The sequence below is a fragment of the Papaver somniferum genome, chromosome 10, assembly GCF_003573695.1.
Source record: "Papaver somniferum cultivar HN1 chromosome 10, ASM357369v1, whole genome shotgun sequence".
In the NCBI taxonomy this organism is placed as follows: domain Eukaryota; kingdom Viridiplantae; phylum Streptophyta; class Magnoliopsida; order Ranunculales; family Papaveraceae; genus Papaver; species Papaver somniferum.
In genome coordinates this window covers 136930115-136948785 of record NC_039367.1, presented here as the reverse complement: position 1 = coordinate 136948785, position 18671 = coordinate 136930115, and the positions used below count along the sequence as shown (strand labels likewise).

Genomic DNA, 18671 nt, shown 5'->3' with positions numbered 1-18671 from the left:
TTTTCGCTCAAAAACTCCGCAATCATACTAACCTGATTTTTTAGCTCAGAAATATCCTGAGATTTTTCTTGTAAACCTTTCTCAACTGTTTGCTTGAACACTACACTGTTATGATATAATATGGTGAGAGACTCTTCTAAACTCATGATTTTCTTATCTGAAAGGTTCTGATACTGATTTGTCCCTAAATGGTTCTTAGTATACCCAAAACCCGAGAGAGCCTGAGAACTACTAGGCTGACCTTGACTCTGGCCCTTAGACCAAGAAAAATTAGGGTGGTTCCTCCAACCAGAGTTATAGGTATCTGAATATGGATCAAATCTCTGACGGTTTTCAAACCCAGAGTTGTTATAAAGAGCATGGGATTTCTCATCGTATCTGGCATGGTGTGACCCTTGATTCATTTCTAAGGCCTCTAGATGCCTAAGAATATCTAACCCATAATCAACTCTATCGATCCTATGGATATGATCTCGAGGCATTTCTGGTTCTCTCATTGAAGCTCATTGCCTAGTTTTATCATCTAACTCGATGAACTCGTCAAAACATTCATCTGGGTCTTGATGGGTAAATTCTCCACCACTAATTGTTTCTACCTGCATACGGGTTTCACTATCTAGGCCCTCATATAAAATTTGGGCCATGCAGGCTTTTTCAAAACCGTGATGTGGACACCGGTATAACAATTCACTAATCCTTTCTACACAATCATGAAGTTTTTCACCTATTTCTTCTTAAAGGTTTGGATAGACTGTCGAACAACAGCAGTCTTATGGTGTGGGTAGAATTTCTTAACAAATGCCTCGACAAGACCATCCCAGGTGGTAATTGTTTTAGAAGGAATAAAGTGATACCACTCTTTAGCTTTCTCATATAGAGAGAAGTGAAACAAACTTAACCTAAGCACATCTTTGGAGACATTCGGATAGTTCATTGTGTCACAAATCATTTCAAAGTCTCTTATGTAGGTATACGGGTTCTCATTATCTAACCCCCTAAACTTACGTAGCATGCCAATAGTCTCAGGTCTAATATCAAACTGGACCGTAGAAGCTGGTAAAAGTACACCTGGCTCACGTACTACTTTAGACGGGTTCAAACGATCCCTAAGGGTTTTTACCGGGACCTCATCATCATTTTCCTTAACCATTTTGGCAAAAATAGAAGTGTTAAGGATATTTTCCTCACCGTGATAAGAACGTCCAAAAATAGGACTCTAGATCAAGGTAGTCGAGATTCTTAATTCCTAAAATATCACTTCTAGGTTTTTCATGCATAAACCATCCTAGAGCGTCTCTCTTACGTTATGGCATACAAGAATTCAACCAAAAATTGTACACATGCAAATGCTGGGCTAACTAATTTAGGTAGGCTTGGGTTACCACAGCAAAATATGCCCAAAGGTACAGGGCTGAGGTTTGTGGTGTTTCGGATGATAACGCCCAGAGGGTTCACCGTACTAAACCACTTGTCTTCCTAAAATCGGTGCCGGACGAAAATGCAATTGGTGTGTGCAAGTGTATTTTTTTTTTTTTTACAATAAAATTCTAAAAAATAAATAAACAAACAAATAAATAAAATAAAATTACAAGTCCAAAATAAGAAATAAAGAAACTAACAAAAATAAAAAATTCTTGGATATTTTGTATTGATTTAGGCAAGTCCAACCTTCCACTTTTAGCTTCCAGCAAACCTGCACACCAAAAACAACAATACCCAAAGTAAAATCTAACAAAAGAAGGAAAAAAAAAACATAAGAAAAAAATAATCTAAAACCTAACCTAAAGGCAAGTCCGCGTCGGCGGCACCAAAAACTGACGTAGTTTTTACAGTGGTAAGAAAGGGATTTGATTCTCGGACTTATGAAGTTGTTGATTTTAGATTTAATGAAAGCAAATATTAAAACTAGAAAATAGAATAAAGGATGATGACAGGGTTGAGAGACTACTAGGAATCAGGATTCCTCCAAACTTCACAATCAATTGGTTCATACAATGATTCATAATAATTTTAGCTCTTATGTGGACTCTATTTCTTTGACAAAAGTAGATTTTACAAAGAATTAGATGTAAATCATAAGCATAGCGCATCAAGATTTCTTAGAATAAGCATAACTATCAAACAAAATCACAAATAATCAATGAAAATCATAAATCGATTAAAAATCAATGCAAATAGTCATAAGAATCAATTATAATTACCAAACAATTGTGAACATGGCTTCATCCGTCATCCCAGTGATGGGGTTTAGCTCCTCATCTCGAGAACACGCTGAAAATAATAATCCATAGCTCAAAAAGGTGTTTTATTGAAGAAATTGTATAACACATAGATTTGCTGTTACAGACGTTGCTGTTACAAAGAAGAATAGTGGCTAACGTAACTGCTGTTTATAAACGATACATCTTTTCTGTGTCGAACAATGATATTTCTCTGCGACTTTTTCTGTCTGTCTTATGTTCTTCAGCTTCTTCTACAACATCATCAAGATACTTTCCTGTAACCTGATTTTCCCCTCTGCAACTTTTGTTCTTGCTCTGAAACTACCCCAGACTCTACCCTAGGTCTCGATAGACTCCCTGGCCTCTCGTACAAGCCTTTATATATCCAAAAGGTCCGAATCTCTCCAGTTTTACTTCAATTATCGTCCCCTTATTTTCTCTTCAAGTCACGACTTTTCTTCCCTCCAAATCTTCTATACACGGAAACTCAGTTCTCTGTTTCCTTTTTCAAATATCAGAGTTTGTTATTCGATAGTAGCAATCTAGCAGAGAAGATATTCTTCCATTTTTATCACGCCAAACTTCCAAATATACAGCCAAAATACCAAATACCCGTAACTTTCTCTCCTCCTCTGTTTAACGCAACATCCATTGATAACCAGATTTGATTCCTTCGTTTCACCTCTTGCACACGTATATATCCCTGTTAATAAGGTAACAAAATAATCGCATACCAAATACCCCTTGAAAATCTCCAAAAATCTGCCAAAATCTCACGAAAACTCCGTGAACTTTGTTTCCCTGTGTAGCCGAGATACCATGGAAACAACTTGTTTTGTTTTTTTTTTTCTAATCTGAGCCCATTACCAAGCCTGTTATGACTTAAAAGGATTATACCAATCCAAATCCGTGAAGAAGATCCAATAGAACTCGTCCAGTATTCACTGCAGCAAACCAGCTTGATTTCCCGCCATTTTTCTCTTTAAAACGTGAAGAAGGTGGAGTCCCCCTAATCAACTGCTGGGTGCCTTCAGCACTTGGGTGTCTTCGGGTGTAAATAGCAAGTGGCTGCCCCTTAGTAATGGAGTGCCCTTTATCCAAATTGAGAGTTCGGATTAGTATGTGTCCTCCGGGTGCCTTTATCAACTTTTCAAGCCGAATTTCTCCGCACAAGTGTATTTCTCCAAAAACACCTACAAAGACATAAAAACCATAATAAATACAAAATCGAGCACTAACAATATATAAAATTGAGATCAAAATAGACACATAAATGCGTCTATTTTATTTTAGATTATTAAATGCGTCTATCACCTTTTCGTGAATTTTATTTTAGATTATTAAGTTTGTCTGTCAATTTACTTTGAGATTATTAAGTTAGTCGTATTCTCATCTCTTGCTTAATATGGAAGATGTCTGCATCCTTCAATTAATTTGGAGCGGATTGAGAAGCATTACACTTCCATGTGGAAGTTTCCTATGACATATTTTTGAACTACGTCTTTCAAATTGAAATTTTATTCGGTACTTGCTTTTGGGGTGGTTAAGTTAGTGATAAGTAAGTCACATATCAAATTTGATTCCGGTTTAATTTCTTTGTTTGCATAATTTCAAGCTTGAAGGATGCTAAACCAAATGGTCGGATTCTTTGTGCTCCCATTAATTTGCTTCTTTCTGGTCCCATTAATTTGCACCTCTTAATATTCTCGGGGTGAGTACTGTTTAACTTGACCTTCATGTTTGCATGTATCTGCATATTAAGGGAGAATACGATTAGCAAAATTCACAAGATAGTTGATATTTCTTCTTGAATAAACTTTTCATATTTCTTCTTGCAACATCCTATGAAGATGATATCCAAAGGAAGTGCTTGACATGTTGATGAAGACGGGAATTAAAGAAGTTTGCCAGATATGCTATAAACTATTTCCCAATGTATCATTCAGGTACTAATGATTTTCTTGAGTGTAGCTTAAAGTTTCTCTTTAACAAAGTGAAATAGGTGTAAGTGATTTTGCTACTCATTTTTATCTTTGTAAATAAGAATAAGGAAGATGTTAATGTGGTTGATAATGCACAATAGGTGGCTTTGGATTGGGAAGTGGTTTGAGGAGCTATTCCTGCAATTAAAATTTATGAATTTCGTACAGAATTTTGAACTTCATTGAAGAAGATGCCGTGCTGTAATATCAAAGTTTCATTTTCTGTTTTTCTGCATCAACCTGTTCATTCTTCCAACCAAAATTCCTTTTTTTAATGATATTATCATTTATTGGTTTACATAGCGGAGTTATTAGCAGGGATTAGTATTATTTGTTATGATCTGCAAATTTTGATTGTCAGTGTACCCAGAATCGGTAATGGTGCTTATTACTATTCAACTCAGCTACTGAGGATGTAGAATCCAATCGCTTTTGTCCAACATGAATCACTTTCGAGGTAATGTTCTTTGGGCAAATCGTTTTGATGTATGATTTTATATTTTCTATGTTTATTGGCATTCTTCATAGTCTCTTACGTAATGGAAGTTTGATTGTCAGGTTCCTAAAGTTTTATTATAATGTTGCTAACTTATATTGAAATGGTGATACGTCAAACAAAGGAACAAATGACGCTTGCTCATACAACAAGTGCACGATGTATTTAAGGTACAGACTTATTCCGTCGAACGTTAACACCACATATTGGTTCTTAAAGTTGTTACCAGTTAAGTCATTATTGAAGGTGGGGATGCCTGGACAGCGGTAGCTGCTATGGTTGTTAGGTGACCAAGGTGTGTTTTCTATATCTAGAGTAACACATAAAATAGTAGATAATCAAGATGCAAGTGCAGGAAGTGGTATATGTATATATCACAATTTGTATATAGAGTATTAATCTATAGGAATTATTACTCAAAGAGGGATAACATAAAATGACTCTGACGCGGTACTGTAAATACCTTTGTGCATGGATATGTACTTGAAAAAATGTCTCAAGCAGCGATGGGATAAAGATCTTTGTTTACTGAATTATTAAAGATGTAACTTGAGTTTTTTTCCCCTTCGCTTTTCTATATGTAAATCATCTGGCGTGTATTGGTTTTGTAAATAGTAGATTCATACGAGTTTTTCCCCCTTTACTTAGCTATACTTGATTACTGGCATATGAGTTTTCCCCCCTTTACTTTTCTATATTTTATAATGCATTCATAAGTATTCGTAAGTGGTAGATCCAGATGAGCTATGTTTCCTCCTTTGCTTTAATACGAAAATCATCCGACATAAATTGTTTTTGAAAATGGTGTATCCATATGAGTTGTTTTTCTCCCTTTCCTTTGCTGTATTTGATCATGTATTATGTATTTATTTATTATTGAAATATTTGGTATAATATGCTTTGATTGTCGATGCGAACTAATGTTTATGCTTCACCAATGGTATGGTTTCCATTAAATCCTATTTCAAAAAATATGTCAGCTCATGTTCTCATTTTAACCTTATTTTATAGGATGTTCTTAATAATATATTAAAGGGAAAGAAGAGCTTGAAGCGCAATGGAAAAATGTCAGGTAAAGGGTGTAAGTGACGCGAAGGTACATACTTGGGTGCTTTCATACTGACCAGTTTCTACTTGGGAAATTCAAGTTTGAGAGTGAATGTTTGAGCTTAATTTTTGGAGAACTTGATTACATCTTTCTCTGTCTAACTGATATAGCTCAGGAAGATTGGAGGGTGGTTGCGTGATCATATAGATCCTTGAAGTCTTGATCTGAGAGCTATAATTCATATTATGTTCCTCTTATAAGATGGAACTCATCTCATATCATCATCATTCTTATAACAAATCTATTAGGTCTCATCGTAATAATCTGTATTGGACTAATGCACCTCCATCCAATTGGGTAAAATTACACTTTGATGCAGATTTTGATACGGACACTAGAAAAGCTGGTGTTGGTTTGATACTTGGAGACTCCGCGGATGGGTTTATGGCAGAGAAAGCAGAAATTAATACTGCTACAGCCTACAAGTGCAGAACAGGCTGAGGGATTAGCGTTATTTGAAGCTGCGCAATGGTATAAGGATCTGAACTTACCACTATCTTCAAATACAGTCTTCTTTGAAAGAGATTGTAAAAATGTAATATTCGTTGTAACTCTAAATAGAACCTTTATTAGGATAAAAAATTACCATGGAAAATTGTCGATATCGGCTTGGTAGTTTGTCCTTTTTTCCCATAATTTAGTGTATAGGGAATCCAGTAACGGTTAACTTGATGTGACATAAGTTTGTGCTGATGTATGATATTTTTCAAATAGAAAAAGAATAAATGATTTACCCCCTCAGCTTGCATCCAATTTTCATTCTTTTTCTTTAATTGTTGCTGCTTTTACATTGAATTCTCAAATTTATTCATTAGCTCAACTTGCATCCAATTTTCATTCTTTAATGGAGAAACTCCATATTATGTTAACGTTGTGATAAAATACAAATAAGCTGATGCGATCAGTTTTGGTGTAATAGACTGAGTTTATTACTCTAGACTAGTGAACTTTTTACTTCGCCGCACGAAATAGATATAAATCTAATCTGGGACGACCAATTTAAAAGAAAGGTAAAAGTTTATACGATTTATACGATTTTTGCTGCTACAACTATTTGATATGCTGATACTACATTTTTCCACAATAGGAGAGAACCATTTCTTCATTTTTCAGCGCCAATTACACTACAATTTGTTAAAATATGGTCAAGATATGATATATCTTGACATTATTGTGTTTGTTATTTGGTTGTAACTGCATATATATTCTTTCTGTATATATCCTAGATATTGTTAGGTGTATCTTTTATTTTCCTTATCTAGTTGTTAGGTGTATCTTCTATTTGCCTTATCTAGTTGTGTAAACATGTATAAATCAGGCTTTTGCGTTTTCCTATCAATGAAGATACAAAGAATTATTCTCACAACTACATTAGAATCTCTATGCTCATGTTTATCATGGCATCAGAGCTAGGAAAGATCTGAGAACCAGTTTCCGCTGCAATACAACCCAGAGAAAACATAGTAATCATGTCAAGAGAAGATTCTCAACCTATCATTTTCCGTTTTAATGGAACCAATTACAATCACTAGTCATTCCTCATGAGGAGTTTTCTCAAAGGAAAGAGTATGTGGAAGTATGTCGATGGTATAGAAAAGAAACCTACAGCAAGCAGTTCTGTTGAAAAAGGGAAAGAAAATGAAACACAAAAAAAGGATCCAAAAGAAGAATGGGAGATTAACAATCACAGGATTCTCACTTGGATTGGAAACACAGTCATTCTTTCCATAAGCATGCAACTCACAAGTTTTGAGGTAGCCAAAGATGCATGGGATTTTATTTCGAAAAGGTACACCCAAATCAACTTTGCTCAGAGGTATAAACTCGAACAAGATATTAGATCTATGAAACAATTGCATGATTATTCTATTAGTGTTTTTCATTCTGAGATGTCTTTAATCTGGAATCAATTAGCACTCATGGAACCAATATGGACCGTAGATTTGGAATTGTGGCAGAAGTATAGAGAGGAAACACGTTTAGTTCAGTTTCTAATGGCTTTGCGTGATGAGTTTGAGTCTGTTAGGGCATCAGTACTTCATCGTTCACCTCTTCCCACGGTGGAAGTTGCTTTCTCTGAACTTATTATTGAAGAAACAAGGAAAAGAATCACACCGGAGATATCAGGAGTATTTGATGTGCCCTCATGATCCAGCCCTAACAATTTTCCAAGAAACTAAAATGCTCAAGAGCAACGTGATATGTCTCAAGTACAGTGTCATAACTGCAAGACCTTTGGACACTTGGCAAGGAACTGTAATCTCCCATCGGCCAATACATCACCTGCTTCCTCAATACCTGACACATCCACAACACAGTGTGGGTATTGTAAGTAATTTGGTCACTCATCTAGATTCTGCACCTCACCAACCTCAAGAAACATGAGAAGGATCAATGCTGATGGAGGAAACAAATTCAATACACCTACCAGATTTACGGCAGCTCCAGTTTCATCTGCAACAGATCCATATGCAACATCGACAACCTCATCTGCATTAGTTGTACTTGGTGGTGGTTCAGCACCAAACCTTGATGATATTCAAGAGATGATTAAACAAGCACTCTCAATTGGTAACAACCCTACAGTTGCATCTGCCTTCTCTATCTCCTCAGGTATTTATTCAACAGAATGGTTTCTCGACTCAGGAGCATCAAACCATATGACTTTTAATCAAAAGTTTTTTGAAAGTCTTCATCCTGTCATCACCCCTTAGATTCATACTGTTGATGGATCAATAGTAACTGCAAGTCATATAGACTTGGTCAATAATTCAAATAACTTATATGTACCAGATGTGCTTCTTGTTCCAAATATTACAATGAATCTTATTTCAGTTGGTCAACTGTGTGACCAAGGTTATAACACATATTGTTTTCCTTTTGGTTGTGCTATACATGATCTCAAAACCGGGAAGCTAGTTGGGATAGGCCGTAGAGTTGGTCAGTTGTATCTCCTTCAATCTCTTGCTCTCTCAGCGGAATCTAAAAGTCATGTCGTAACTGCTACTCCCACTGCACCTGTGTCAATATCTCCCTTCATGTCTTGGAGTTCTAGGTTAGGTCATGTTTCCTTTTCTCGTATTTCATATATGATCAATAAGGGTTTACTAGGAGATACTCGGTTAGATAAAGAACCAAATTGCATCTCTTGTAGACTGGCAAAACAACCAGCTCTTTCTTTTAATCTTAGCACTTCTGTCTCAACTGAACCTTTTGCTCTTATACATTCTGATGTCTGGGGTAAATCTCCAATTATGTCAAAGGGAGGTGCTTTGTATTATGTCAGTTTTATTGATGCTTATTCACGTTATACATGGGTATATCTATTCAGCTCTAGAGAAGATTTTCTTAAGTTATATGTTGATTTCTCAACCATGATAAAAACTCGGTTTGGTAAAGTGATCAAAGTTTTTCGTGCTGATAAAGGAGGGGAATATATTTCCAATCCATTCAAAGAATTTCTTAAAACCCAAGGCACCATTCTTCAACTGTCATGTACTGAAACTCCAGAACAAAATGGAGTTGCATAACGTAAACACCGTCATATTATAGAGACAGCTAGAACTCAGTTAATTTCTGGGGAGAATCAGTCCTTACTGCAATCTACACCATCAATAGAGTCCCAACAACTGTCATAGGAGGAATATTACCTTATGAGCGTTTCCATGGTAAGAAACCAAACTATTCTGAGCTTCGAGTCTTTGGTTCAACTTGTTTTGTACTCCTTCCAGAACGTGAACGTCATAAACTTGGTCAAAATAATGTCTTGTGTGTCTTCCTTGGTTATGGTATTGAACAAAAACGGTACCGTTGTTATGATCCAGTTAATAGAAAGCTTCGTGTCTCTCTTCATGTCATATTCTGGGAGAAAGTTCCATTCTGGTCACTTCCAAGCAGCAAATCATCATCTTTTGAGTCTTTCACTTATTCTGATCCATTTCCTAGTGAATCCAATCCTAGCACTTTTCTTATATCTACTCCTGAAAATCCATATCCTCTAGTTGTTGATCCACCAAGTACGGATGACCAAGACCACTCTACGCTCAACCTAACAGTGAAACTCAGGAACGAGATCCTGATTCTAAAGACAATTCTTTGCCACCTCGCAATCGAAGACCACCAGCTAAGTATACAGACTATCATTGTTCCTTGTCTTCTATTTTGTCATTTTATGAACCAAAAACATACAGTGAAGCTGCAGCCATTCCAGAATGGAAAGATTCAATGGATGATGAATTGGAAGCACATGTAGAGGCAGGCACATGGGAAATGGTGGACCTTCTTCCTGGAAAATCAGTTGTTGGAAGCATATGGGTCTATAAAGTTAAGACCAAGTCAGATGGTGAGTTTGAACGATGTAAATCACAAGTTGTTGCAAAAGGTTATACACAAGAGTATGGTGTTGACTATGAAGAAACATTTGCACCAGTGACCAGAATGGTTACAGTTCATACATTACTTGTTGTTGCTGCAGCACGACAATGGGGGATTCATCAAATGGACGTGAAAAACGTGTTTCTTCATGGTGAGTTACAAGAAGAGGTTTACATGCAACCTCCTCCTGGTTTGCCTCATGAACCTAATCAAGTATGTAAGCATCGACGGGCATTATATGGACTCAAACAAGCACCTCGTGCTTGGTTTGAGAAGTTTAGCAATGCAATTCTCCAGTATGGCTTTACACAAAGCTTCTGTGATTCAGCTATGCTTGTCAGATCGTCAGAAAAAGGAATTGTCATTCTTCTCTTGTATGTTGACGACATGGTTATTCCTGGCAGTGATCTACAAGGTATTACTGAACTCAAATCATATCTCAGTGATTGTTTTAAGATGAAAGATCTTGGATCTTTAAGTTACTTTCTTGGCATTGAAGTTGGCATGTCACCCACTGGTTATTTCATATCACAAGTCAAATATGCATCTGAGATTCTACAGCGTGCAGGGCTATCTGACAGTAACGTAACTGGCACACCTCTATTGTCCCATACATTCCTACATATGGGACTCTATTGTCTAATCCAATACTGTATCGTCAACTAGTAGGGAGTCTAAATTACTTGACCATTACGAGACCAAACATAAGTGATGCAGTTCACATAGTCAGTCAGTTTATGTCTGCTCCAAGGTCTACTCATTATGCAGCTGTTCTCAGAATTCTAAGATATATCAAGGGGTCTCTTTATCAAGGTCTGTGTTTCTCATCAAAGTCCGATCTCACTCTTCAAGCTTACTCATATTCCGATTGGGATGGGGATATTACGGATAGAAAATCTATTACAGGCAATTGTGTGTTCTTGGGAGACTCGTTGATTTCATGGAGAAGTAAGAAACAAAGTGTGGTTTCTCGTTCAAGTGCTGAAGCAGAGTATAGAGTACTTGCTCACACCACATCTGAACTCATTTGGTTACGGTGGCTACTTCGTGATGTGGGAGTTCTAATTTCTTCTCCTACACCACTGTATTGTGATAACAAGGCTGTTATTCAAATTACACACAATGATGTCTTTCACGAGCGTACAAAACATATAGAGATAGATTGTCATTTTACTCGTCATCATTTCAAGAAAGGTACAATCACTCTTCCGCATGTTAAATCAGAATTTCAAGTGGCTGATCTTTTCACCAAGACTCACTCTGCAGCTCGTCTTCGATTCTTAATTTCCAGACTCAAGATGTGTACTTCACCACCTTGAGTCTGAGGGGGGGTGTTAAGATATGGTCAAGATATGATATATCTTGACATTATTGTGTTTGTTATTTGGTTGTAACTGCATATATATTCTTTCTGTATATATCATAGATATTGTTAGGTGTATCTTTTATTTGCCTTATCTAGTTGTTAGGCGTATCTTCTATTTGCCTCATCTAGTTGTGTAAACATGTATAAATCAGGCTATTGCCTATCAATGAAGATACAAAGAATTATTCTCACAATTACATTAGAATCTTTATGCTCATGTTTATCACAATTAACTTAGTCTCGTGTAACGCACGGGAAATACACTAGTCATTCTAGTGAAAAATAAAAAGGCTCTATAATCTTTCATTCTAGAATAATGCATTTACTACTATCCCTAATAGGCCAAAATCCCTAATAGGCCAAAGAACCACCCTAAACAAACGTCAAGAAGAAAATCCTAGATTATCTAACTAACATATTGGATAGAATTGAAATGCTCTTGTAATTATTTAGTTAAACACCAACTGATTAACTAGTATTTAATACTGTACATATATGCTAACTATGAATATAGTGAAAGAAAACGTAGTAAGCTAGAGAACGAAAACGAGAACTTTTCATTTCTCAATTATACCCCTTTACACCGAACTTAATTAATGGGATATTTATAGCCTGAGTATTGAATGATACATGAAATGTAAATTAGCCACGTCGGGCTACATGTGTCGACCAACAGATATAACTTCACCCTTATGGATTAAGGAATTGGTTAGACTTATCTTAACCAAAGCTAAATCCAGTGAAAACTGGATAGTTCTCAACACTTAATGGTGGGCCATACATAAATCGTATTCACATAACACTCCCCCTTGGATCACCATTTCAGGTTGCTCGTTAAAATTTTATCAGAAAAATCCATCTGATAGAAACTGAAATACAATACTTGGTAGTCTTAAAACGGTGATGGTCATCACGAATCTTCTCCTCTTGTTAAAGTTGCGCCAGGAAAACCATTTAGGACAAAACATGTACGATGAAAGCTCACAACAGTGTTGTCGATGCAGTCTGTTTGGCTTTGTCTAAAACTTATCAGGAAAAAACCGTGTATGGCAAAAACCTGAATCAGACAACACTGGCGATTATCTGATCATCTCGAGAATATCTATGTACATGCATCTCTTTGGATTATGCTCACCATTCTAAGTTGTTATCTCATTAAAAACCTCGTCAGGAAAATCCAGAGGGACAAAACCTGAACGTTGGAAAACATGAGACCTCAGAACAGTGTTGGACCCGAAGATGTTGCCTCGTTAAAACCTTGTCTGGAAAACCCAAAGGGACAAAAACCAAGACGAAGGAAAAAGAGTACAATATGTCAAACTACGGATATTGGACTCGCATGCCTTGTTAAATCCTCGACAAGGAAAGCCTAGTGGGACAAAACCTTGACTAAGGAAAAAGAGTACACGACGTAATGTCCAATATGCCCATATCCATAGTCTTTCATGGATTTACTTCCCCTAATGAGTAGCCTTCTCAGTTGACCATTGTGCCCGATAATGTTGTATAGAGTCCACGAACTATCTTTGAATGTCTTCAGCGACTTCCTTTACTTGAGAAACTTGGTCCGATTTTACTCTGTGCAATTTCGTAATGATCATATGATTGTTCCAGCCTTAAATTTCTATTAGCTTTGTCTGAACAATCGTAACTGATTGGAGGAAAACAAGTATCCTCTATTACCAGACAATTATCTAGGTAAATATTTAGTTGTTTTAACGAACCTGCCTAAAAAAGTTAACTCAAACAATCTGCTTAGATTTTATCTATGGGAGACATTCAACGATCTTTCATTCAAAAAATCAAGCTTAATGGTGCCACGAAGATGAAGGAGTTTTCTTCGGACCAATGCCTCAATATTGGTGCTTGGTAGAACCATACTTATTTGTTTACTACAATGCAATATCAGGTATTAGCATATTTCAGCTAATGTACCATTACCACAGAGTGATACATCGCCTTTGAGATGTAAATCGATCAAGCTTAAAAATAAGAGATCGAATGACTACAATTATGTTAGCTTGTCCATTTAAACATGTCTAAACCTTCAAGGTTGACAAAATTAATGGACTGCTAGCTACAATGTTCAGACTGCAATCTTATTTTACCAAAATTCTCATCTCGAACTTCTGCTTTAAGCATTTTTGTGCTTTTGAGAACTTTTCAGAAGTTCCAATAAAGTAGATGTTTCTACTCATCAAATCTAGTAAATGCACAGTGTATGGGCATATAAGATGGTTCACACATTCCTGGATAACATAAGCATTCACTTAGACGATTGAAAACTTTCGTCCTTATTGAGCGAATGCGTATGACATGGTAATACACTGATAGGTGAAAACCTTCAGGAATTTGTCTGCGGTTATCTGTATCATGTTTTCACATAGATTCGCAATAACCATATTTATTAGATGCACGTTGAGTCCTTAAAAGACTGCCAGACAAATACCAAAGAGGTAGTTGCATCCATAACAGAGAATATGTTTCTTTGCAATCCATTTCAGATTTATGTGAAACGACTTTGCGCCATTAGTTGACTTTGTTTTTATCATTATTCATAAAAAAATCAACCTGTAGCCACTAGGGACACATCATTGGATGTCAGTGCTACAAAACACCCATTGGTGGCTAAGAGTTTCCCACATTATCGAGTGTTCTGGTTGCAGTACCAAAAATATGCATTTTATGAGAAACTGTTATTCTTCTTGAATCCATCCTTTCCATTATAACCAATCATTCCTTTGATGATGTTTCCCAATAAAGAACAGCTTAATGCCAGCATCATCTATGGTCATATCAATTGATACCTTGAAATATGTCTCCAACAATCATTGTATTAGGATCCACGATTTATCTATTGCAAGCATGTCACATGGAAATTCCTTCATATTAAAGTTCCACTGCCTATGCAGAGACGTTCCCTTGTTAAGAAAACAATACTCATAGAAATCAGATATACCTTTGATAGTCATTTGAGAGAACTATCTATCAATGATTGAGATTGGTTCTTCCTTTTAGGAGGTGCAAAATATTTTGAATCAACAAGTCATCCACGTCATGGTGTGTTTTAAATGACACACTTGCTACTACATTCACAGCTTCTCAAGGAAGCAATTCGATTTGCAACTTTTAAAGATATCATATATTCTGTATGTCTTTCTCTGATGAAGGCATTAAGATGAGATACATCCTTGTTTATCTTTTGGCAGACCAGGATACATCACGCCATTTTTCAGGCCACGGCTTTTCCTCCCTTAAACGGTGGGAAAACTTTCTCATCAAATTTGCAAATCTTGTAGTAGAATAGTAACAACAGCGGAATGTAGTACGTCTCAAATAGAAAGCATGACAATGGTTTCATGAGTAATAAGTTCAAAATTCTTTATGAATGAATCAACTAAATCATTCAATGAATGCACAAGAACAATAAAATACTCAACATCAATGCCCATATCATCACTAAGATGATACAACATCAATGATTGACAATCAAGAGATTCAATTAAAATCACAGTTCCCACTCAGGTGATATGTCAAGTCATTTATGACTACCAGACCATACTTCCATCAACCTGGTTACTATCTGCGGAAACTCACTGTCAACAAGCGATCTTAATTCTCTGATTACACTTTCTTATAAGGATCAAATTTCAAACCAAAGTTCGTGGATGCTAGGACTGAGGTCTCACAAGTGAAAGAGCAGCTCAATATGGACTGAGATCTATGTTTTCCAATCAAATGAACTTTGTCGATAATTCCTTTTCAGAGGGGGATATCCATCCACACTGATTTAAGTAGCTACTTTGACTATTATCGACAACTAGTTATCAATCAGTTAATAATGATCTTACATCATTCTCCAGAGTATGAGGATATTCTAATCCACTGGTACCAGAATTTAATATGCGGATATTCAGCTACGCAAATTATATGGATATGCTCCTCGTCAGGAGTTATCAACTCATCATTCAAAGAGAATATGGATGTTATATGATAAGATTGGCATATCTCGAACTAGAGTTTTCGTCTATACTTCTAAGCAAATTTTCAGACGAAACAATTGTTGCGATTCCATGGCATGCCTTGCAAGGACTTTAATTTACGCCGAATCAAGCAAGCATACTCTTGCTAAATCTAGAAGCAGAGTAATCTCCAACACCTTAGGCATTTCTAGGCGTGAGCATTTAGATGAGACACAATTGGATTTAACCAATATCGTCGACGATTCACCCCCTGATCCTCAGGAGGGAATGTCTCATCAACAGAACATCTAGTTCCGCATTAATCTACCTATCAAGGGAGAAACTGGGTGCAGAAAATAACTCGCATCCCAGGAGACATAACTGATCAAGTTTTTCTCTCGTTTACTGTCCAGCTGGAAAAAAATTTAAGAATTTACATTTCCATGTAAAATCAACAGTAACTGTAAAATAAATTCTGTGAACATAGTCATTATCTCAATATTATTCCAAGTTCTGCCAAGACGACCGATAGAGATCAACTATGATGAACGACACTTCAGGTGCACGTACCGTGTCTGTCACAACGACAACAGATCTTTTCCAGGCTCAAAGATGGCTTATTCAAACCATTCATTATGCTACCGTCCCGTATTATTCCACTTTTGGTGGTACGAGGTTTACCAGATTATCAAACCTGATAATTATTTCGGTCCCCATATTCAAAAATATATACCTACCACAATGGCATCTTCCTCATTTTATGGGTCTATTAATTTCTCAAAAATAGACTAATATTTGCATAGGTATTGCTGCAAATTTAGTTCACCAAACTCATGATTTAGGTAATAGCTCAGGCGACGAGGAGACACGATATTAACTCTAAATATCATTTAAGAAAATTCAACACTCATTATTGCTCGACTTTTATATATCTACGAGACGCAATTAAAATATGCATCTCTCGTTGCTGTAACAACATATACAAAGTGCAAATTAAGCACTAGCTCTTTAAAGCTCGTCGATGCATATAATAGGCGCATATTATGCAGGCCACAAAATTAGCAGGAACACATAAGGGCGCAAAATATGCGACTCTCCTTATTGCCCGCCGCAATATTATATACGGTGCATATACCTTCTCTAAAATTGAGCCGAACCATTTACCATAGAAATGAATGGTGAAATAAGGAAGAAAAAATATTCAAAATTTAATATAGACAAATCTCCAACTTCGTCTATTAGGGACGAGGAAATATTAATTTATCAAAGTTGCAAAATGAACACATTCTTTATCTTAAAATAAATTGTCTCCATATCAACATTAGGTTACTTTACGAACTGTTGATAGAGATTGGCTAACCGTGTTAACCCAGTGTCCATTTTTCATCATATTCCGACCTTAGGTGAAACAACTTTGAATTTAGGAGATTACTATAGCAAAGGAATATTAAAATTTTTTTTATCCCTCAGGATGCAACAATTCCTCGCTCTGCTAATATTAAAACCGTTAACACCAAAAAAATCATTGGTGTACCAGCAAAGGTAATCTTATTCTCTACGTTATCCATAAGGATGCGGAAAAACCTTCTGTTGGCCGGCTAAGGAGGAAAATAGCAAAATGCTGCAGAACTCAAATATTTTGCTATATTCGAGAATCGAATAACATCACATATATGAGTCGTTGCTAATACATACCTATTTAGGATATCTCTTCATATACCGTATAACTATCTGTGCTCCAAATAGCATATATAGGACACGAAAAGATGTCTTATTTTCTCTTTAACAAGTCCTATTCAAAATAGGAAACCAAGTTATATACCATAAAAACTTATGCATAAACTAATCAACAATAGTTAACTAAAATACGCAAAGGTTGAAGAGAACTATCCTTTTCCGTATCGTCAGCCTCCATGCCGATTACTGCAGAGAAATCCGTGCTGATAACGTCTTGTAATTGTTTAGTTAAACACCAGCTGATTAACTAGTTGTTTTTTTGGACAGCAAAAGGGCAATTTTAAATTAAAAGGTTTTGAGCCAGCAAAATAGTGATACCAAAACACACAAATTACACAGATGAGTTTACTACTACATCCCAATTACAAATCGGGTTAGACAAAGTAAAACCTGAAAACATATCAGAGGCTAACCCCCAATTGAACAGCAAACACTTTCTGTCCGCAATCACTTGATTCACATCTTTCACAAGGTTATTACAAAGCCTAGCATTGCGTTCTTTCCAAATGCACCACCAAATAGCAAAGGGGAGTAAACTCCATATGTTCCTAATCATATTTTTAGATCTCTTTACTTTTTTATCGCCCCATTCCCAGAGATTAGACTTAACATTATCAGAAAGGACCCATTTGATACCAAAACTGTTAAGAAAATGGCTTCATACCTCAAAGACGTAACTACAATGAATGAGTAAATGCTCATTCGTCTCCACCATCTGATCACAAAAGAGGCAGTTGGAATCTTGAACCATTCCGGCAGCATAAAGCTTATCCAGGGTTGGAGCTCCACTGTAACATAATGTCCAAACTAAAAAGGAAACCTTTAGAGGTACTTTTGAGTTCCAGAGATGCTTATCCGGGAACGTTAGCAAGTCTTTTGTCTCAAGAGCCGAGTATGCACTAGCCACAGAAAAGTTGTCACCATATCTCCATTTCCTTGAATCTTCATTACCTGATACAGATGGTTCACTAATGAGCTGTAGAAGATTCACTACCTCGAGCACCTCTCGTTCATTCAAATGTCTAGAGAAATGTAAGTTCCATGCACCCTCTGGCGAAATCATTTCACTAATCATTGCATCTTTTCTTCTTGACAAGTGATGTGGTTTTTGATTGTCGTTGTTGTAAATAGGAATCCAACTCTAAGACTTGTGAATATTAAATTAAAAGGTTTAATAAAAATAATAAAAGAGAGAGTTACTGGGTCTAGGATTCCACCGCATTCATAACATAAGGTTCAATTATTTATTCTCAACAATTATCGCTCAATCAATAAAATAACATCGACTCTTATTTTTCCAAGGTAGATTCTCAAAATATTAGTTATAAATCGTAAGCATGGGACATCAAACATCTAAGCAAGCATGACCCATCAAATAAAATGATAACTAATTAATTCAAATAATAATTCTATTTTAATTAGTG

The 18671-nt window shown here is 36.2% G+C and overlaps 1 protein-coding gene across 1 annotated transcript; it reads right to left on the bottom strand.

Annotated features, from left to right (window-relative positions):
- Nucleotides 1-17905: 17905 nt before the first annotated feature.
- On the bottom strand, nucleotides 17906-18322 carry LOC113316261. The gene has a single exon (XM_026564478.1). The coding sequence runs from the start codon at nucleotides 18320-18322 to the stop codon at nucleotides 17906-17908; it is 417 nt and encodes a 138-aa protein (XP_026420263.1).
- Between the last annotated feature and the right edge of the window lie 349 nt (nucleotides 18323-18671).

Bases quoted from the DNA above. Each gene is read 5' to 3' on its own strand.
- LOC113316261 (XM_026564478.1), bottom strand. From the start codon at position 18,322: ATGATTAGTGAAATGATTTCGCCAGAGGGTGCATGGAACTTACATTTC.